The sequence below is a fragment of the Octopus bimaculoides genome, chromosome 4 (genome assembly GCF_001194135.2).
Source record: "Octopus bimaculoides isolate UCB-OBI-ISO-001 chromosome 4, ASM119413v2, whole genome shotgun sequence".
In the NCBI taxonomy this organism is placed as follows: Eukaryota; Metazoa; Mollusca; class Cephalopoda; order Octopoda; family Octopodidae; genus Octopus; species Octopus bimaculoides.
In genome coordinates, this window is record NC_068984.1 from 140,542,974 (window position 1) to 140,566,813 (window position 23,840).

Sequence of the window (23,840 nt, forward strand, 5' to 3'; positions counted from 1 at the left end):
ATATACTCTGTGTGTGTGCATATACATTTGTGTGTGTGTGTGCTTATAGACTTGTGTGTGTATGTATACATATACACGTATGTGTGTATACATATACACTTGATGTGTGTGCGTGCATACATATGTATATACACTTGTGTGTGTATGTATATACACTTGTGTGTGTATGTATATACACTTGTGTGTGTATGTATATACACTTGTGTGTGTATGTATATACACTTGTGTGTGTATGCATATACACTTGTGTGTGTGTATGCATATACACTTGCATGTGTGTGGCACGTAAAAGCACCCACTACACTCTCGGAGTGGTTGGTGTTAGAAAGGGCATCCAGCTGTAGAAACTCTACCAAATCAAGTGATTCAATACAATTAGTCTTTAAATTACATCCAAGGAGATAATCATCTTTATAAACTTGATAGCCTCCTGAAGTTTTTTCTGGTGTGAGTTAAACAGGAAGGACACTGACAGTTGTTATGCTATGTGACATCCATGCCCACCTCAGTTGACCGATAGCTATGTTAAATGTGGTGATATCCTAAAAGTTATCTATTTGAATGAGGTAGTTGGTACATACGTCTAAGAATTTTAAATGAAAAAAATCATTCCAACAAATATTTGCTGTGTAATAAAAAATTTGCTTCCCAACCACATGGTTCTAGGTTCAGTCCCACTGCATGGCACCTCGGGCAAACGTTTAGTACCATAGATGGGCGAAATGGTGCTAACGAGCTAGCAGAATCATTAGCACGCCAAGCAAAATGCTTAGTGGTATTTCATCCGTCTTTACGTTCTGAGTTCAAATTCCGCCAAGGTCGATTAAATAAGTATCAGTTATGCACTGGGGTCGATGTAATTGACTTAACCCCTTTGTCTGTCCTTGTTTGTCCCCTCTATGTTTAGCCCCTGTGGGCAATAAAGAAATATCGTTGGGTCAGCCTTGTTATCTACATGTTAAAAGACCATGTCTTTTACCATTATCCACTACTGCCACAAATAGAACTTCAAACCAAGGACCTATTTCTTAGCAGCCCAACTTGTTCTCCCTCCCCATGCCCTTCCTGCAGCCATTAACTTGTTCAAAATCAAAATAACTGCATCAATTTCACCAATCTTGGAAGGTCTGCTAAGTCCCTAAACACTGTCCTTCTGACAAACTCGATCCTTGACCCATTACCATTCAGGTTACTCTGTCAACTGGAATGCATATTTTCTTTTATTCTTTTATTTGTTTCAGTCATTTGACTGCGGCCATGCTGGAGCACCGCCTTTAGTTGAACAACTTGACCCCAGGACTTATTCTTTGTAAGCCTAGTACTTATTCTGTCAGTTTATTTTGGCCAAACCTCTAGTTACGAGGACATAAAAGCACCAGCATCGGTTGTCAAGGAATGGTAGGGGAACAAACACGGACACAAATATATACATATATGAATGTATTTATATATATATATATATATATATATATATGATTGGCTTTCAGTTTCCATCTACCAAATTCACCCATGAAGCTTTGGTCAGCTCAAGACTATAGTAGAAGACACTTGCCCAAGGTGCCACGCAGTGAGACTGAACCTAGAACCATGTGGTTGGTAGGCAAGCTGGCAGAATTGTTAGCAAGCTGGCGGTATTTCTTCTGCCGTTACTTTCTGAGTTCAAATTCTGCCGAGGTTGACTTTGCCTTTCATCTTTTTTGGGGGGGTCGATTAAATAAGTACCAGTTACGCACTGGAGTCGATGTAATCGACTTAATCCCTTTGTTTGCCCCACTATGTTTAGCCCCCTGTGAGCAATAAAAAAAAGAAAAAATTTATTCACAATGTTTTAAATTAATCCTGTATTATCTTGGAAATTTGAGATTTTGGTGATGTGATTATCTCCAAAATGACATTGTAGGGTAGGTGTGAGAGACCAGAATATTTGGGCTGGAATATGGCCGGTTTAAATGCTACAGGGTTAAATGAAAGACGTATGTGATGTGATCATTATACCCTTAGATATTTGAACTAGTTTTCTTAGCTGCATACAGTCACATTGTGTGCTATCACACCCTCTGGTGTTCTTAAGGTGCCTCTTGTATTATCGGGGTATAATAATGATAGTTTCTTCATCTCAGAAATTCAGATAAAATCAAGCAAGTGATGGGAGTAACAGAATTCTTGCCCCCACCTCTACCAAACTGTGATAAACTTATCTGATTAGAGAGAAAACTGTTGGTCTGTGTCAGCCGAAATCATCGTCCTTGTTTTAATGCCCACTTTTCCATGCTTGCATGGGTTGGAGAGAACTTGTTGAGGTAGGTTTGCTTATGGCCAGATGCTCTTCCTGTCACAGTCTCTCATCTGTTTCCACGTAAGATGATAATTTCCCGTGATCAGACATGCTTCTATAGATTAAAAACAAAGGGTGCTGCTTGCATGATGGTGCCACTCATCTCGCGGTCAAAACAAAGAGATAGTAATACACACACATACACACATGTAAATGTACATACATCTACCTAAGTGACTCACAGGGCTTTGGTCAGCTTGAGGCTATTGTAGAAAGCACTTGCCCAAGGTGCCATGCTGTAGGACTGAACTTGGAACTATGTGGTTAAAAACAGGGTTGTGGAGTCGAAACAAAAATCTCTGATTCTGACTCCTGTACTATTGGCACCCCCAATTCTGACTCTGACTCCTCTTTACTGAATTAACTGATTTGGGTCACCATATCTCATAAAGCATATACATACGCTTGTACTTTGAGTCAGCCTATATGTTATAACTGGTTTATATTAAAGAATAAAGATATTGTGAGTCGGAATCAGTCGGTATAGTTTTACTGACTCCAGCTACCCCTTAATAGTTTCCGATTCCGACTCCTCAGCCCTTAAATTAAAAAGCAAACTTCTTACCACACAGTCACATCTATGCTCTTAAACAGTGATTCTCAATCATTTTGTACATATAGATCCCTTTAATTGCTGTTTTACTCTTAGCCATCTGATGTTTTAACCCTTTCATTACAGTATTTATTTTGAGATTCTCTGTTTCTTTCAATTACTTTAAATATAACAAAGAATTTAGTCAAATAACTTAATTATTATTAAGCTAGTGTTTCATTTCAGCATTTATGAACACTGTATCGAGATGATAGACTTTGCTGAACCTTTGTTTTAATAAAATGGATATATGAAAGACTTTTGTCTAGTAAAATAAATTTCAGAGGGGAAAGTGCATTGTACCATTTAATTACAGGGGATTTCTCATGACTTAGCATTTGCCTGTAGAAAAATGATTATACTTATAATGTGAGAAGACTTATATCTGAAAGATGTATTTCGGGGTTGAAGTAGAACATTCTTAAGATGTATACAAGATTATATATCTTACAAATAAGATAGGTTGGATGAGTGTGAGAGGGTGTGCCTGTGTTTTTTGATAGGTGTGGCTGTGTGATATAGAAGTTTGCTTCACAGCCATGAGGTTTTAGGTTCAGTCCCTGCACTTGGAGTAGTGCCCTCTGTTATAGCCCTGGTTTAACTAATCAATTCCTTGAGTGCATTTGGTAAACAGATACTGGAGGTGGTGTGTGTGTGTAAACTTAATAATAATCCTTTCTACTATAGGCACAAGGCCTGAAATTTGGTGGCAGAGGACTAGTAGATTACATCGATCCCAGTACTCTAACTGGTACTTAATTTATCGACCCTGAAAAGATGAAAGGTAACGTCAGTCTTGGCAGAATTTGAACTCAGAATGTAGCGATGAACGAAATACTGCTAAGGATTTCATTCAGCATGCTAATGATTATGCTAGCTCATTGCCTTAATGGTGATGAAGATAATAATAATAATAATAATAATAATAATACAGCTCTATATTTAAGAGATGAGGAATTATGTACATTATTTACATTTGACAGATATTTGTCCTCATCTTGTTTGTTATTAACACAACGTTTCGGCTGATATACCCTCCAGCCTTCATCAGGTGTCTTGGGGAAATTTCGAACCTCTGCTCTCATTCCTAAGGTATTTTTCAATATTATTATTATTCAGGCCATTACCTGGAATCAAACTTGGAATCTTGGGGTTAGTAGTCCGTGCTCTTAACCACTATGCCATATGCCCGTGGGTAGTGGTTAAGAGTGAAGGCTACTAACCCCAAGATTCCAAGTTTGATTCCAGGCAGTGACCTGAATAGTGATAATAATATTAATAATATCGAAAAAGACCTTAGGAATGAGAGCCCAGGTTCGAGATTTCCCCAAGACACCTGATGAAGGCTGGAGGGTATATCAGCCGAAATGTTGTGTTAACAACAAACAAGATGAGGACAAATATCCGTCAAATGTAAATAATAATGTTCATCCACCACTGTTGACAATGACCAGGGCATCATGTGGGAGAAGATGAACCACAGTGTGTCCAGCTGTGGCCAATCAGGTCAGTGTGTGCTCAGAAGGTTCTGCTGCAGGTCAGACACTGGTGGTCTGCTGGGAATGAAGGCAAGGATTTGTGCAGCTCACATTTTCTTTAAGCTTCTTCAATTCTGTTAAGCAATGGCACCTCTGTTGGTGCAGTTATGCCAGGCAGGGCAATCCTGTGCTTACCTGAAAGCACTTCAGGGAGGCTCTGCATATATCTTTGAAACACTTTTTCTGCCCACCTTGTGTGCGCATTCCTTCTAACAATTCACTGCAAAACAGTCTTTTGGGTAGTCATGTATCAGACATTTGAACACAAGGTGGCCTGCCCACCTGACCTGCGTTCTCCTCAGCAGCGTGTAAATGTTTGGCAGATCAGCTCTCGAGAGGAGCTCTATGTCTGGGACCTTGTCTTGCCAGGTGATTTTTTTCCAACAGCTTTCTCGGACAGTTCATGTAGAAGTGGTTTAGTGATACTAATAACCAGTTGTTAGAACTCATTATACTTTAGAGTAAAGCATTAGGCTAGTACAGAGTGTAATATGAATGAATGAATGACAAATTACAGGAATTATGTAATCACATAAAAATAGGCAATCACATTGTTGTAATCTTGAAGCTATAAGAATTCATGATTAACTCAACACAATGTGAATAAATCGAAATTGAACCAAATTTGATGACTGGCACCCATGCTAGTGGAGTGCTAATAGCACCATCTGAGTTGGATCACTGCCAGAGCAGCTGTCTGGTTTCCATGCCAGTGGCACGTAAAAAGCACCATTTGAGTGTGATTGTTACCAGCATCACCTTATTGGCACTTTTGCTGGTGGCACGTGAACAAAGCATTCGAGCGAGGTCGTTGCCAGTGCCGCTGGACTGACTCCTCTGCAGGTGGCACGTAAAAAAAACACTATTTGAGCGTGGCCGTTGCCAGTACCGCATGACTGGCCCCGTGCCTGTGGCACGTAAAAAGCACCCACTACACTCTCTGAGTGGTTGGCATTAGGAAGGGCATCCAGCTGTAGAAACTCTGCCAGATCAGATTGGAGCCTGGTGCAGCCATTTGGTTCGCCAGTCCTCAGTCAAATTGTGTAACCCATGCTAGCATGGAAAGCGGACGTTAAACGACGATGATGATGATGATGATGATTTGAGAGACTGATCGGAATGCTAAAGGGTTAAATTATTGTTTTGGTCTTCAAATTTAAATGTGTGTGAGAAGTTCTCAACTGTCCTCTACATGGTTGTTTGACTTGCTAGAAATAGCAACCCAAATCTAAAAAAAATTAAACCTTACAACAATTGCCAAAATGTATCTTTGTTGTGTCTTATCTATAGGTATTTCCATGGTTATTGCTCTGATGAACTTTGTGCTCTACTACCATCTGCCAACACCATCAAACCTGTCACCTGCTTCTCTTCCCAGGCACATCGTTTCTTTGTTGAGATTCCTGTTAGTCTGCAGTCTTTTTATTCTAATAACTTTTCTTGGACTGTTGCTCGCAGGAACCCACTTTCATTGTCTTGTTTTCTATCAATCAACATCTTTTGAATTTATAGGTCCCTTTGCCTTCTTTGTGGTCCCTTCTGCTACAATGGCCTCAAGACTTGTTTGGGAGCAAAAAAAAAAAAAAAAAAAAAAAAAAAAAAAAAAATGAAATTTAAGCAAAATAAAGTGGATGAGAACACATTGGCTAAATGGTAAATGGAATCTGAAATCCATTACTCTCTTTTACTTGTTTCAGTCATTTGACTGTGGCCATGCTGGAGCACCACCTTTAGTCGAGCAAATCGACCCCAGGACTTATTCTTTGTAAGCCTAGTACTTATTCTATCGGTCTCTCTTGCTGAACCGCTAAGTTATGGGGACGTAAACACACCACCATCGTTTGTCAAGCGATGTTGGGGGCACAAACACACACACAAACATACGCATATACATATATACGACGAGCTTCTTTCAGCTTCCATCTACCAAATCCACTCATAAGGCTTTGGTCGGCCCGAAACTATAGTAGAAAACACTTGCCCAAGGTGCCACGCAGTGGGACTGAACCGGGAACCATGTGGTTCGTAAGCAAGCTACTTACCACACAGCCAAAAAAAAAAAAGGATAGTCATGACTTGAATACCTTTCCATGATAAGCCTGCTCGATCAGGATTGATCTGAGGTTAAATGACGATGAAGTAGGCTAGAGTTAATTTCAAGCAGGAAATTGTTTATTTCTTTATTGCCCACAGGGGGCGAAACATAGAGAGGACAAAGGGATTAAGTTGATTAAATCGACCCCAGTGCGTAACTGGTACTTAATTTATCAACCCCGAAAGGATAAAAGGCAAAGTTGACCTCTGCGGAATTTGAACTCAGAACGTAACGTCAGAAGAAATATCGCTAGGCATTTCACCCGGCATGCTAATGATTCTGCCAGCTCGTTGCTCTATTAGTTTATTGATAGTGTTTAATGTGAAGGTCAGTCTTGCTTGAGCAGACTTATGTTCAAAGGATTTTCAGTTATGATTACCCTGTCTTTTCCTGGTCCTTTGTCCCCGTCCCCTTTACATTCAACCCCTTTGTCCTAGGAGATATCCTGACACCTCATCACCACCATCTTCTCTCCTTTGCCAGTTGGGGAGCAGCCATGTATTTTGTTTACAGCAAGACCCCTGTTCCTATCCCTCCATTGTACTCTAACCTCTCAACCCCTGGTAGAAGCCGCCTCCCTCAATCCTACACCCATTGCAATCAAGGGGTCTTGCCTTGCAAGCTACTTGGTAATGCCATTAGTGCCTGTGACATGGAGAAGCACCCAGTACACTGTAAAGTGGTTGACATTAGAAAGGGCATCTCACTGTAGAAATCATGCCAAAACAGCTGTTGGAGTTTGACAGTCGTCTGACCTGTCAGATCCTGTCAACTTATCCAACCCATACAAGCGTGGGACACAGGCGTTAAATGATGAGGGTGAGATAAATGTATCTAAGACTTTATGATTGAACTATCCTGTTTTACAGATGTCTGCATGATCTGAGGGAGGTTTTGCTGCTATTTATAGCAGGCAGTGTGACTACTTACAACAGTGGCCCCCTTCTTTTGCACTACAAAACCCCTCTTTTTGATTAAACTAATTTTCACATGGACACCTGGTTATTGAAAGGTCTGTCTACTCAGTAATTATTTTGCCTGACAACAAACTCGTTTTCCCAGTTTCATCTCTTAGTTGAAAGATATATGCAACTGAATAATTAACTGAGTAATTATACATTTTATACTGTTGCATTTTAAAATTTTGAACTTGGTTCGTGGACAGCCAGGTGTTTGCAGACCCCGCCCCCACCAGGTTGGGACGTATAGATTTAGAATTTCTCTCACAAAGGAGTGGTTTGTGCTTTGAGCGGAATTGGAAATATGGTGTCTTGCTCATTGTTTGCGGCCATGCTGGAGCACCACTCTGAAGTGTTTTCTGTTGAATAATTCAACCCCAGGGTTTATTTTTAAGTCTAGTACTTATTCCATCAGTCTCCTTACCAGATCAACTCAGAGGGCTTTGGTTGGCCTGAGGCTGTAGTAGAAGACACTCGTCCAAGGTGCCATGCATTGGGACTGAACTCACAACCGTGTAGTTTAGAAGCAAGCTTCTTACCACACAGCCATACTTGCACCTATGATTATTTTTATTCTTAGATTTTATGGGTCTGCAATTAAGAAGTTTGCTTCTCAACCATGTGGTCATGGGTTCTGCAGCTCGGGCAAGTGTCTTCTACTATAGCCCTAGGCAGACCTATGCGTGGTGAGTGAATTTAATAGAAGGAAACTGTAGAAGCTTGTTTGTGTTTCTCATTGCCGCTTGGCAACCATTGTTAGTTTGTTTTTGTTCTCATAACTTAGTGGGTTGGCAAGAAAGATCAATAAAATAAGTCCTAGACTTACAAAAAGAAAAAATACTGGGGTGAGGTGGGGCAATTTGTTGAACTAAAACCTTCATGGCAGTGCTCCAGCATGGCAGTGCTCCAGCATGGCTGCATTCTTGTGACTGAAACTAGTAGTGTGTGTATAATGGGATAATTCTTATGAGGTCAGCAAACAAAAGAAAAAACTATATATAGGAGTGGCTATGTGGCAAGTAGCTTGCTTACTAACCACATGGTTCTGGGTTCAATTCCACTGCGTGGTAACTTGGGCAAGTGTCTGCTATAGCCTCGGGCTGACCAGGACCTTGTGAGTGGATTTGGTGGATGGAAACTGAAAGAAGCCCATCGTATATATATATATATAATATATATATGTTTGTGTGTCTGTGTTTGTCCCCCCACCATCACTTGACAACCGATGTTGGTGTGTTTACATCCCCGTAACTTAGCAGTTCGGCAAAAGACACCGATAGAATAAGTACTAGGCTTACAAAGAATAAGACCTGGAGTCGATTTGTTTGACTAAAGGCGGTGCTCCAGCATGGCCGCAGTCAAATGACTGAAACAAATAAAAGAATAAAAGAATATATACAAATATTCCATATTTTTCATGTATTTTATACTATTTTGTTATTGGTTTGTTTTATTTTTTCCGCCAAAAGTATACAAACTTATATCTTCCCCGACCCTTCATAAAAAAAAGAATGAAATAAAAATCAATAAAATAAGCAAAACAAAAGATTATTCCGAGGAACAGTGAGTCTCCTAGCATATATAGCTATAAATAGCAGCATGCAAATATTGCACTAAAAGCCCATTGGATAGTAAAAAGTTAAAGGCTGCCTGTCAAAAGAAAAATTATGAGAAAAAACCCCGCTCTGCATTTATGATAATTACCCAAAAGATCAAACTTCTTTAGCAACCATAAGCTTATGATATTCATAACAGTATTTATGCCATCGGACCATAGAAATGAATATTATTCCGTCAGTCAGTCAGTCATAAGCCTTTTTTGTGTGTGTTCCAACTCCCCTCAATCCTGGCCAACAGTGCAACCTGCCTGCTAATACCATTGTCATGGTTCACATTATGTTCATATGATGGGCGGGAATTCATATGTATTGTCTGTGTAATGGTGTGGGTGGGTGTTTGTAATGGGTCTGGGTAGTGTGCTTGGTCTGCGGAGAGGGTGTGTGTGTGTGTGTGTGTGTGTTATACGAGAAAGTAAGTAGTTTTTTTTTTCTTTTCGTCCTTGTTCACTATCCTTGTGTGGAGGGAGTGATGACATAGATCTTTTATCTTTTACTTGTTTTGGTCATTGGACTGTGGCCATACTGGGGCAGCACCTTAATGGTTTTAGTTGAATAAATTGATCCCAGTACTTATTTAAAACAAAAAATTTTTTTCTAAGCCTGGTACTTATTCTATTGGTCGGTCTACTTTTGCCAAACTACCAAGGGGATGTAAACAAACTACCACCTGTTAAGTAGTTGTGGGGGCAAATGCAAACACATACATATATATAGATGTTTAAGAATCTGTAAGTTGGAAAAATATGCATCCATTATGGCCGATCTTACTAATCGGTTTCGCACAGGGTATTAAGCCAAATGTTTTATAATAACACAGTTAAGTAACACCATGTGTTTGTCAGAGCAGGCAAATATGGTAAAAAATAGGACAACAGTTCTGTGTTATTGGAGATGAAAAAAAAAAGACATCTACTTGTGAGTGCTGTGGAAAAACATGAACTGAATAGGGGTTATATCAAGAATTATGTCCCTTGACCCCAAAGGTCTCCAAGAAACTGTATATGAGAGTTTTCTGAAAATGTGTGTAGGAGTTATGGATTGGTATTTATAGCATCTCAAATACTTATGTCAGGGACATAACACTTGGTTTAACCCCTCTTTAGTTTGTTTTCTCTTTTCTCACAGCACCTACAGACCAGATACGTTTTTTTTCACTTCCAGTATCGGAGCAGTTTCCATATCTTTTTTCCATACCTGCTAGCTCTGATGAGCATGTGGCATACTTAATTGTGCTGTTATCTAACATCTGGTTTAATACCCGGTGCGAAAGTGATTGGTAAGATAGGCTGTAATGGATAATTAATACTGTGCATTTTGATTGATTAATTAATTAATTAATATATACATATATAAACTATAGGCTTTCAATTTGCTCAATCAAATCCATTCATAAAGCTTTGGTTGAGCCAGCGTTTGTGGAAGACCTTTGTCCAAGGTACCATGCAGTAGGACTGAACTGGGAACCATGTGGTTGAGAACTGACTTTCTCACCACACAGGCATGCCTGTGCTTACAGTTACACTGTATATAGTGAGGATAGATGGATTAAATATATATACATATTGACCTGGTAGTTGATTATAATTTGCAAAATATATTTTCTCATCAATAAAAACTTTAAAAAAGAACCTGTTTTATCCTCAGCTGTTACCGCTTTCATTATCTACCTTTTAGTTTCTCTCTTGACAGTATGAATGTACAGGTGTGTGTGTGTGTGTGTGTTGATGTACCTGTAACTAGTTATAGCAAAATGTTTTTAGAGCATGAAAGAGACCTCTATCCTTATCACAGGTGTTTGGCACCAAAATAACACTGTCAAATGAATTAGTGATAAAGGAATCGTAGAACATAAGGGAAAAGAGGTTTGGTTCAGAGACCCCCAAGTTGTCTCCAGTTTATCCAGATTACACCTCCAAAGAGCTTTTAGATACACATGATTTGGTTTCATGTTTGGAAAAATATTTCAAGTAAAATTTACTAACATATGATCAGTAAATAAAAAAAAAAAAACCCCTGAAAATAATAAGTAGAATCTTTTATAGTTGACACGTGTTATCTGTGGTATGGTGGTGGGGGCACAATTCCCTACCTTCTGGGTTCTCTTACAGTGTTGATCCTTTCCAGCTGGGATCTATCTGTAGGAACCCTACCCACCTGACCTCTGGCCAAAACCTAACAACAGATTCCCTCAACTCGTGTTGCCATACATGTCTATCCCATACGACAGCCCCAAGGTGAAAGAGGTCCATGCTGGTCATGCTTCCACTCACATGACCTTCCTCACTCCTCTTCTTCCAGCAAGGCCCCTCAGCTGACCCTATACTTCTGGCCCTTTTCAGCCCCACAGTATCATAGTTTGTGATGAATGCAACACAGTTCACACTTGATTGTAGCATGTTATTCTGGACCAGTGATGAATGAATCTGTGATAAACGAGGATAGATGCTTTTAATTCAACTCATAACTGATTCTTCATCAATGTCAGACATGCTTAGCGGTATTTCGTCTGCCATTACGTTCTGAGTTCAAATTCCGCCGAGGTCGACTTTGCCTTTCATCCTTTCGGGGTCAATAAATTAAGTACCAGTTATGCATTGGGGTAGATGTAATCGACTTAATCCCCTCGTTTGTCCCCTCTATGTTTAGCCCCTTGTGGGCAATAAAGAAATAAGACATGTAGAGACAGTTGACTTTTTGCATGAATTGAATTTAGAAGAATGAGGTTTGCAATTTAGCACCCTAAAATATCTAATCAGCCCTTTATTAGCATCTGTGCCAAACTTGATAGAAAATAATTCCTTACAATTTCCCATCTCATCTCATATCTCAGTTGATCCAATAAGATTTATTAATAGAACACAAAGAAGATAACAACACGATATGTAAGCAAACATGTTTGTTTTTGAAGTGCTGAAATGTATTGTAGTACAAGTAGAAAGATATATTTTTTTCCAATGCTTAAGTACTGATAGGAGATCATATATCAGATGTATATCCTATATATGCTGTTCTGTCAGTATTTACAAAGACGATACATTTTGATGACACGTTCATAATACTGGAGCTGTGACCTCTCAGTGTGGTGAAATAGTGGAGAGACTCCCTGATCTTCAAGCTATGCACCCTGTTAAGTAACAGTCCTCCAAAGACCCTTCAGAGGAACCTCATTTTGGCCAGTTGCATTTGCGATCGTACTTTGTCATTACTCAACATTCATGAGTATTGGTGTGGTTAGGCAGGGAAACTAAACTGAAGATAGCAAGTTTGGTTTTGCTTTGTTTTTTTTTTAATAACCTCTTCCCTTCTGACGATTGAATTCTGGAGCTGCTGGTGCATTATTATGCTGGCACCTGCATTTTCAGCATCCAGTTGATTAACCAACATATCACTAATTTGTTTATTTGGTAAACCTGATGAGTTGAGAGTTGAATAATATATATAATTTTATGGACATTGTAGGCATAGGAGTGGCTGTCTGGTAAGTAGCTTGCTTACGAACCACATGGTTCTGGGTTCAGTCCCACTGCGTGGCACCTTGGGCAAGTGTCTTCTACTATAGTCTTGGGCCGACCAAAGCCTTCTGAGTGGATTTGGCAGACGGAAACTGAAAGAAGCCCGTCGTATATATATGTGTATATCTATATATATGTGTTTGTGTGTCTGTGTTTGTCCCTCCAACATCGCTTGACAACCGATGCTGGTGTGTTTACGCCCCCCGCAACTTAGCGGTTCGGCAAAAGAGACTGATAGAATAAGTACTAGGCTTACATAGAATAAGTCCTTGGGTCGATTTGCTCGACTAAATGCAGTGCTCCAGCATGGCCACAATCAAATGACTGAAACAAGTAAAAGAGTATTGTGCATACTGCATACCCGAGTGTATCAAGGTTTAGTCACAATAAAGACTCTTTAATGAAACAATTGTAGCAATACAAGAGAACTCATTCATCTGTTTTTATTAAATAAACTCATCCTGTACTGTACTTCTGCAGCATATTGATGACACTACAACAAAAACCTTCCTGAATTAGGGCAAGTTCTCTAGCTGCTTTGCCACTCTTGTCCAACCAGCTCATGATATTGTCCCTCCATTACATTCATTGCCTGCTTTTTGATCTATTATACTCTACTCTTCTTTCCATGATAATGTTTTCCAGACGCCTGCTTCTTTGAAGATGGCCAAAATAGATGAACCTTTTTTGTTTTTCACATATGTAATGAGCTTTCCTAGTTTCTGTCTGCATAATAATAATACACCCTTAATGGACTTTGGTGGAGGCGCAATGGCCCAGTGGTTAGGGCAGCGGACTCGCGGTCATAGGATTGCGGTTTCAATTCCCAGACCGGGCGTTGGGAGTGTTTATTGAGTGAAAACACCTAAAGCTCCACGAGGCTCCGGCAGGGGATGGTGGCGAACCCTGCTGTACTCTTTTACCACAACTTTCTCTCACACTTACTTCCTGTTTCTGTTGTGCCTGTAATTCAAAGGGTCAGCCTTGTCACACTGTGTCACGCTGAATATCCCCGAGAACTACGTGTCTGTGGAGTGCTCAGCCACTTGCACGTTAATTTCACAAGCAGGCTGTTCCATTGATCGGATCAACCGGAACCCTCGACGTCGTAAGCGACGGAGTGCCAACAACAATGTACTTTGACACGGTTTCTGTCTACTAAATTTATTTACAAGACATTGGTTTGCCCTGTGCTATAGTAAACAAAGAAAGACTTGCTCAAGGAGCCACACAGTAGGACTAAACTGAAAGCCCATATGGCTGCAGAATGAGCTTCGTAACCACACAGCTATGTCTGGTTATGCTTTAAGTTTATGCTAATGGAAAGGTCATTTTATTTTGTCTTTAAACTAAGCAATTTCAGCAATGAAAAAAATCTAAACTATTTGTTTTATTCATTGGATTGAGAGAAAAGGAAACTAAAAAGAATAAGAATTAGTAAATGATTTGTTTGCTAATGAAGTAATGGGAAAGAAAGAGACTGGTTTTAGTGAATATTTCTGGATTATACAAATAAATACATTTATTGTTTGTTAAAAAATGATGGAAAAAGAGAAATGAACTGTATTTACAGAATGGATATTTGGGACTGGATATATTTTTGTAGTGTACTAAGAATGAAGGAAAAGTAGGCCATGCAAATAGAATAGACTTCAGGGTCTGAGATTAAATGGAAATTTCGCACAAAAGATAGTAGGGGAAGAAACAAAATGGTAAAGATTGATTTACTGAGTTTCTTGAATGTTTCGAAATAAACACACAAACAAAATAAAACTAAACACAAAAATAACCAAAGACTCCAGTAATAATGAAAACTGTATATTTGTATTGGTGTTTTTTGTGTATATTTTTGTTTTGTAAAGAATGTTTTATAGTCGTCAGCTCCATTTTTTTTCTTCTTGTTTTTTAAATTCTATTTTGCATATCTCTGATGGCAAGGTTTCTTATGTCTAAGCTCTTGATAGTGAACGTGGAGATAACATTGGGGAAAATGAAGTTGTGGCGTTTGTTGGTTTAGTTAAACCCTTTTCTGTTCTTGCCTTCGATTTCACATCTGATTTTCATTATCAACATCTAAACATTTTCATTGATATGTAGACACACACACACACACACACACACACACATATATATATATATATATATATATACACACACACATATATATACACATATATATAATCAGAATAAGCAACAGGATATCAAGTAGTGATGCAATACAACCTTTTCAAGTGGCGCCATTTAATTGAACAATGCAATCATTACATCAGTTTAAATGCACAAATAAATAAATAGAATTTTAACCGGTTGGACACGTTAATGTAATTTTTCTCAAATCTTTTAACAGAGCAGGAAGTTGGAAGAAATTCATGTTGTCATTATTGTAGCTAAAAATAGACTACACTTCCAAGAATTGCATGAAGCCCACTGAGGTCATAGCTTGTAAAGGGTTGTGGTTCATTTCTAATTCATTTGTCTCTTTATCAACTACTAAATCTAAGACTAGAGGACTGTGTCTGTTTGGAATGAAGAGCAAAAGTGAGTTGACCGCTCATGGCTAGGTATGGTCATAAATATTGTCATAAGTATCCCTTTTCCCCAGGGAGGAAAGAAGACATTAGGAGTAGTCAGTTGGTAATATAGAGTAATTGTCTATAAAAGGAGGCTGGGTAGGGGAAGACTCTAAATCATGATGTTAATTACCAGTTGGTGTGTTTATGTCCTTGTAACTTAGCAGTTCCACAAAAGCGACTGATAGAATAAGTATAAGACTTAAAAAGGAAAAAGAACTGGGGCCAATTTGTTCGATTAGGGTTGACATCAGGCTGTAGAAAACCTGTCTCAACAGATTCCATCTGGCCCCGTGCAAGTATGGCAAAGTGAATGTTCAAGATGAGGAAATCTATTAGAGCTGATTGGATTAACAATAGCAGCAGTGGCAACAGTACTTTATTTCCAAAACTACAATGGAATCTATGCCTGAGCGCGCGCGCGCGCGTGCGTGCGTGCGCGCCTGGAATTTTGGAGATTTTGTGTGTAAAAAATTTAAAAAACTTGGAAGCCACAAATTTTCAATAAAGCATTTGAATTAAGGCAGCGAGCTGGCAGAACCGTTAGCACGTCAGGCGAAATTCTTATCAGTATTTCATCTGTCTTTATGTTCTGAGTTCAAATTCCACCGAGGTCGACTTTGCCTTGCATCCTTTCGCGGTCGATAAATTAAGTACCAGTTACGCACTGGGGGTCGATCTAATCGACTGGCCCCCACCTCAAGAATTTCAGGCCTTGTTCCTAGAGTAAAGAATAAAGCTTTTGAACTATCGTTTTATCCATTACTTGTTTCAGTCAATAGACTGTGGCCATGCTGGGGTACTTTCTTAAAGAATTTTAGTTGAATGAATCGGTTATTTTTTAAACCTGGTACTTATTCTGTTGGTCTCTTTTGTTGAACTGCTAAGTGATGGGATGTAAACACACCAACAATGGTTGTCAAGTGGTGTTGAGGGACAAACACAGCCACAGATATAAATATGATGGGATTGTTTCAGTTTCTTATTTCTTTACTGCCCACAAGGGGCTAAGCATAGAGGGGACAAACAAGGGATTAAGTTGATTACATCGACCCCAGTGCGTAACTAGTACTTAATTTATCTACCCCGAAAGAATGAAAGGCAAAGTCGACCTCGGCGGAATTTGAACTCAGAACGTAGCGGCAGACGAAACACAGCTAAGCATTTCGCCCGGCATGCTAACAATTCTGCCAACTCTCTGCCTTTGGGATTGTTTCAGTTTCTGCCTATCAAATCTACTTGCAAGGCTACAATAGAAGACCCTTAAGGTGCCGTGCAGTGGGACTGAACCTGGAACCATGTGGTTGTGAAGCAAACTTCTTACCATACAGCCACACCCATACCTATTCTCCACTTTCCGTCAGCACATTTATTAATTGAAGTCTGTAACACTAATATTTTTCCTGGAGTCTCCTCGTTAGTTGGAACACTTACTGTGTTCAACGAATCTCTTTTTATACGTTGGCTATTTTGTGATCACTTAGCAGATGATGCAGTTGTGATGATGATTGAAGTGAAGTTTGTAAGGTCAAAATAGTGTGTGTGTGTGTGTGTGTGTACTTGCATCATATTCAACATTCTAATTTTAACTTTTCTTCTGGCTATTTTTTGTTATTTTGTTCTCATGTTTTTTTTCTATCTTTTTGTTTCTTTTGTATTTTATCTTATTTATTTTAATGTTGTACTTTTGCTTCCTTGCTTTATTTCTTATTTTTCTTCTCTTCTTCCCATTATCTATCTACTGATCAATGTACAACAATGCCAAAATTCCATTCTTACAGATCACATCATGTCTTTCAGTTAATTATGAATAGTATATATACACCACCAGAGAGTCTATTTATTTTGAAAATCTGCTCATAAACATCCATTGCAGGTGGAAACCATTTTCTTCAAGAATTCTCTCTAGTTTCCTTTTATATTCTATTTTGGAATTTGTATTGATCAGCAGTGTGGACCAATATTTGGAACTAACAAAATGTATAGATTCCATTGTAGTCTTGGAAATAAAGTATTGTTGCCACTGTTGTTGTTGTTGTTAATCCAATCAGCTCAAATAGATTTCATCATCTTGAACGTTCAGTTTTCCATACTTGCATGGGGCCAGATGGAATCTGTTGAGACAGGTTTTCTACAGCCTGATGTCAACCCTAATCGAACAAATTGGCCCCAGTTCTTTTTTCTTTTTAAGTCTTATGCTTATTCTATTGGTCGCTTTTGTGGAACTGCTAAGTTACAAAGACATAAACACACCAACACCGGTTGGAAACACACCTGTTGTTGGCCCAGAGCTATAATTGAAGACATTTGTCTAAGATGCCCCTCAGTGGGACTGAACCCAAGACCACATGATTGGGAAGCACCTCAAATACAAATATAGCAGACCCCTCTGACAAAATATGCCATGTTTGGTTTAATTCAGGACTACAAAACTATGTTGGACATTAATTCAAAACTGTTGTTATTTAACCCCAGGTCAACCTTGTTTGAGCAGAACTATGGCCGAAAGCCTTGGATCTGTGTTGTCTTTTATTCAAACTAAGTAAATATAGGATTTACAATATCCTGTTTCCAACTCGTACTTTTTTCCCAGCAAGGTAGTATCCCCCCCCCCCCAGGAATGGACAAGTATTTCATGGAAACCTGGAAACCACACTACATTTCTTTGTATAAGGATGACAATTGCTTACACGCATCCTACAGTGTTCAGACAGATGTGCACACACACACATGCAAATGTGTGCGTGCATACACAAATGCATTAATGAACAGATGCATGTGCACAAAAGTATTTCAGTTTCTCTCTACCAAATCCAGTCTCAAGGCTTTAATTAACCCAGGGCTACAGTAAACTTTTTCCTAAGGTGGGACTGAACCTATAACCATTTGTTTGTGAAGCAAGTTTCTTAACCATACAACCTAAGCTGTTTTTTTCTTCTTTTCTTCATTTTCCATCCTGATTTTCACCTTATATAAAATATGATGTTGGTATATTTATACATTTTTCTTTTTTTTTTTCCTTCAGGAGGGCCTGGCATGAACCCCCAAATTTCTGGTAAGTTGTGTATTTTAAAATAGTTTTTACCCTTTGCTTGTTCAAAGCATTTTCATATGTTTGTTGTAAACTTCCATGCTTGTACAGTTCTATATTTAAGAGATGAGGAATTATGTACATTATTTACATTTGACGGACAGTGAAGACGCATGGCTCAGTGGTTAGTGTCGAGCTTACGGTTGTGAGTTCGATTCCCAGACCGGGTTGCGTGTTGTGTTCTTGAGCAAGACACTTTATTTCACGTTGCACCAGTTCACTCAGCTGTAGAAATGAGTTGCAACATCACTGGTGCCAAGCTGTATCGGCCTTTGCCATTCCTTTGGCTAACATTGGTGACATAGAGAGGGGAGGCCAGTATGCATGGGTGACTGTTGGTCTTCCATAAACAACCTTGCCCGAACTTGTACCTCGGAGAGTAACTTTGTAGGTGCAATCCCATGGTCAGTCATGACCGAAGGGGGTCTCCCATACATTTGATGGATATTTGTCCTCATCTTGTTGTTAACACAACGTTTCGACTGATGTACCCTCCAGCTTTCATCAGGTGTCTTGGGGAAATACCTTAGGAATGAGAACCCAGGTTCAAAATTTCTCCAAGACACCTGATGAAGGCTGAAGGGTATACCAGCTGAAACATTGTGTTAACAACAAACAAGATGAGGACAAATATCCGTCAAATGTAAATAATGTATGCTTGTTTTCAGACATTTAGTTTACCCTGTCCATTATTAAATATGTTCTGAAGAATAAAAACCTTCATTTTTGTAACTCCCAAGTTACTCTAGTGGATGAAAAAAAACAATTAAGAATGTGCATCAAACAGGATGTATGGATGCCTGGGAATTATGTCCTGTGTATTATGTGTGATAGACGGGACAGGATAAGAGTTAAGAGCTATCCATGAGAGTCTCTTGATGAATAAGCTGAGTACATTCTTCATTTCTTTTCTTTTTATTTTAATTACTTTGCAAAGTAAGTGGTAAATGCTTGAAATGAAATACCAGTTTCCAATTTAAAGTTGTATTTATTTTCAGAAGCCAAGTTGTTAATTCAGTTACATCCATGTCATCACAGTAATTCTAAACTCGGCAATTAATTTATTATGAGACCAATTTCTACCCTAAACACCACTTACATTATTTACCATTTTGATTCCATTCTCAAACATCTGAGCTGATTTTAGATTTTGTCTCCCTAAGAAAAGCTGTATAATTTTACTAGCACTGTTGGTAGTTCTAATATTACTGTATTTTGCAATCCAGTTTCACTAATGGTTGTGTGTGTGTGTGTGTCTGTTAATGTATATGTGTGTGTACTTGTATATCTAACAATTTGTTGATGTACAGGGTGGTATACAAAAATTAGTAGCCCAGGTTCCATAACATAGTTTAAATTCAGAAATAAATTTACACACATGACAAAGCACCCAGCCTTTCATTTGCAAATGCCACTGCGTTATTTTGACTGTTTGTAACTACTGCACAAAGATGGTGCATTTGTTGACTGTTTGCCATCTTATCTTCACCGCAGCCTCACCACATTAGTTGATTGTAAGATTGCAATGCATGGACATCTCTAGCCTTTTCTGCTAGATTACGTACTCAATATTGGAAGGAGTAGAGCTTGTGAAGGCGCATGGCTCAGTGGTTAGAGCATTGAGCTTACGATTGTGAGGTTGTGAGTTTGATTCCCGGACCGGGATACGTGTTGTGTTCTTGAGCAAGATACTTTATTTCACGTTGCTCCAGTTTACTCAGCTGTAGAAATGAGTTGCGACATCACTGGTGCCAAGCTGTATCGGCCTTTGCCTTGGATAACATCAGTGGCGTTGAGAGGGGAGGCTGGTATGCCTGGGTGACTGCTGGTCTTCCATAAACAACCTTGCCCGGACTTGTTCCTCGGAGGGTAACTTTCTCAGTGCAATCCCATGGTCATTCATGACTAAAGGGGGTCTTCTCCAGAGCTTGTGGAAGTGCATGTGAGGGGTTCTGTTGAACAAATGTGTCAAATTTTTGAAGTCAAGTTTCAGGGTAAAGGCTTACTAGCAAAGAGAACAATACAAAAATTGGTTCAGAAGTGGTGCGCTACATGGTTAGTGCACAACACCTCGAAACAGAGACACTACAGTTCGAATGCTGGAAGTTATTCAGGAGTTTTGCCACAGGATTACTCAAAGTCCAAAGAAATGAACACTTAAATTGGCGCTGCAGGAGGTCATGCCAACAAGTGTTAAAATGTCTAAAGGTGAAGCCATATTATTTCACATGTGTATAACAATTAAAAGTGGATGACAAGTGCAAGTGAGTAAATTACTACATATGGCCTCTGAATAACAGCTATAAGTGGTTGAAATACCATAGTGATACCTGAAAACAAAAGACTGGGTAGTTTGCTGGGTGTGCAAATTTATTTCTGTATTAGAACCCAGGCTAAGAGAGAACTGGAAGGAATACCGTTTACTACATACAGAAAAACTGCACAGCTGAAGAAATAATGTAACCAGACTTTCATACTGAAGCCCCATGAAATAAATCACTGGACATTAATGTCCAGTGATTGTTTTTTTTTTCTTTTTTTTTTTCTGTGCTTCAACTAGGAAGACAGTTTATAGCAATGGCTTTGTGGACTGCAGCCAATAATATGACAAACTATTGATGTGCCATGTGGAGACACATGGCCTAGTGGCTAAGCAGTGAACTCGCGGTCGAGGGATCATGGGCTCGAATCTCCGACCGGGTGATGTGTGTGTTTATGAGCAAAACACCTAAGCTCCACGCGACACTGGCGGAAAGTAATGACAAACTTCTGCTGACTCTTTTGCCACAACTTTCTCTCACTTTTTCCTCCTGCAAACAGTGTATTACAGTGCATTGTTGTACCATTCAAAACTTTATTAATAGTAATGATAATAATAATATTAATAATAAATTTTTCCTCTCTTTTTTTTCAGGTGGGCTACAGCCAGGCGGAATGCCCCCAAGTGGGGTTCCACCTGGCGGACTGCCCCCAGGTGGAATTCCACCTGGCGGACTACCACAAGTCGGGCCGCCACCGAGTGGGCCACCACCTGGTGGACTTCCCTCAGGTATGACCTTTTTAACATTCTTCCACCAAATGATCCTCCTAAAAATAAACTGATTCATCCAGGTTATTCCTGTTTCAAGAGACCCCTTTATTATTCAGTCCCTGTCTTTTCTAGCTTTTCTCTGTCAAATACTTATTTATCTATTAGTATTGAAACAGCTCGTTAACATATGCTTCGTCTAGTGATTTATATCTGAATCAATGAATATTCACATCCTTGAGGTTGACTTTGCCTTTCATCCTTTTGGGGTCGATAAATTAAGTACCAGTTGCATACTGGGGTCGATCTAATCGACAGGCCTCCTCCCCCAAAATTTCAGGCCTTGTGCCTAGAGTAGAAAGGAACAGTTAAGAAAATAGATAGATAATTAATAAATAATAATTTATTAAAATGTGTCAATTTTTTAATTAATAAATAATAATTTATTAATTATCTCTCTATTTTCTTATCTTATTGTAATAGATAAATATATATAAACCACGGTTTATATTATTTACTTAGCAGTTGAGTATTAACTGTAATGTTCAACATTCTTTGGATAGGTAACTAACCAGTACTTTCATAGGATTTTGCTATCCCTTAAGGTTTGTAACCTTTATTTGGACTATATATATATATATATATATATATATATATATATATATATATATATATGTTTAATAGTGTACAGAATAATAATAATAATAATAATAATATTAGCCAGAAGAAAAGAAGTAATCGTTCCTAAGTTTGTTTAATATACAAATATAGAAAGTCTTCAAATTTTCCAAGAGAATGCAATAAAATATAGTACTTTATAAAGAATAAAAAGTTTTGAATGGTACAACAATGCACTATAATACAAGCAATGGGCTCTGTACCTGTTGTAATTTAGTCATCCATAGTCTGATATAATATTTTGGAATAAAATTCCTTCTTCAGATATTCTTAGATGGAGTCGCTGCTATAATCAGTTTTCTAACGGCTTTTCTTTTTATTCATTCCATTTCCTTAGAAAATTTGATGACTTTCTGCTTCATTTATTTCCTTTGTCAAATGCATATTGGTAAGGAAAACTGATTTTAATGAACAAATGAATGCGTGAAGGAAACAGAATCAGGTACAGGTTATTCATGTTTTGAGAGTGGTGTCATGACAACGGCTAGTTAGATCTGGATATATAGTGTCCTGTTAGGATAGCATGAAACAATTAAATATTTAATTGAGGTTTGAATTGGATTTGCCTATGTTTGGTCCACTGCAGGACTGAAGCCTCGGCATGTTCTCTCCCAGCCACAGCTGGGTGTGGAAGCAGTTTGTGAGTTAGTGATCTTACTGGTTTGGTGAGCCTTCTCTGCTGCAATGGCTGGGGAATTGGCTTGGCAGAGAGGTGCAGTTTATGCACTCTTACTGTAGAGTACTTGTCTATGTTTAGCCCCCCTGTGGGCAATTAAGAAATAAATTACATCAACCCCAGTGCATGACTGGTACTTATTTTATCAACCCTGGAAGGATGAAAGACAAAGTTGAACTCAAAACATAAACATAAACTCAAAACATAAAGATGAACAAAATACTTATTTCTTTATTGCCCACAAGGGGCTAAACATAGAGGGGACAAACAAGGACAGACAAAGGGATTAAGTCGATTACATCGACCCCAGTGTGTAACTGGTACTTAATTTATCGATCCCGAAAGGATGAAAGGCTAAGTTGACCTCGGCGGAATTTGAACTCAGAACGTATCAACAGATGAAATACCGCTAAGCATTTCGCCCAGCGTGCTAACGATTCTGCCAGTTTGCCGCCATATTGATGACTATTAACTGTAATTATTTTGCTCTCTAGTTTGTAAAATGCAAAGTTAGATATCTAGTTGCATATTTCATGCAATGTTTGAGAATTATGTAATATGACATTTTTCTTTTATCAAAATTTCTATTTTGGTTCCATCCCAGCATTACAACCCACACAGGGTAGTATCGTTGATGTTCCAACAACACTTCCAGATTTTGTCTCACCATCACGGCCTAATGTCGGCCAGCTTGGCAGACCGATCCAGTTACGAGCAAACTTTTTCAAGATTTCATTTCCTAAATACAACATTCACCATTATGAGGTGAGCATATCACCAGACAAATGTCCACGCCGGGTAAACAGGTAAACAACCATTGCTATAATTCCCTTCATTAAATAAAAAGTAAAATTTGCTGAAACTGGTTTTCTCATCATCGTTTAATGGCCATCTTCCATGCATGCATGGGTAGGACAATTGACAAGAGACTGCTTGGTAGAAGAACTACCCTAGGCTACTGTGTCTGTTTTGGCAGGGTTTTCACAGCTGGATGCCCTTCCTAACACCAACCACTCTGCAGAGTTGATAAATAATCCTGAATCAGACTGGATGCTGGTTACAGGAAATTTTGCCATAGGAAAATTCACCATAAAAAATTTCATTTTAAATGATTTCATCATGTTTTTTTTTTTAATGTTTGATGTCG

General features: G+C 38.8%; 1 protein-coding gene across 1 annotated transcript in view; it reads left to right on the top strand.

The window, feature by feature from the left end:
• The window catches only part of LOC106877930 (protein argonaute-2), a 59,362-nt gene that overhangs the window by 8,591 nt on the left and 26,931 nt on the right, over nt 1-23,840 (top strand). The window contains exons 2-4 of the mRNA XM_052967533.1: nt 18,246-18,275; nt 21,226-21,360; nt 23,298-23,499. Coding sequence (XP_052823493.1) covers nt 18,246-18,275; nt 21,226-21,360; nt 23,298-23,499 — 367 coding nt within the window. The remainder of the gene's footprint in view (nt 1-18,245; nt 18,276-21,225; nt 21,361-23,297; nt 23,500-23,840) is intronic.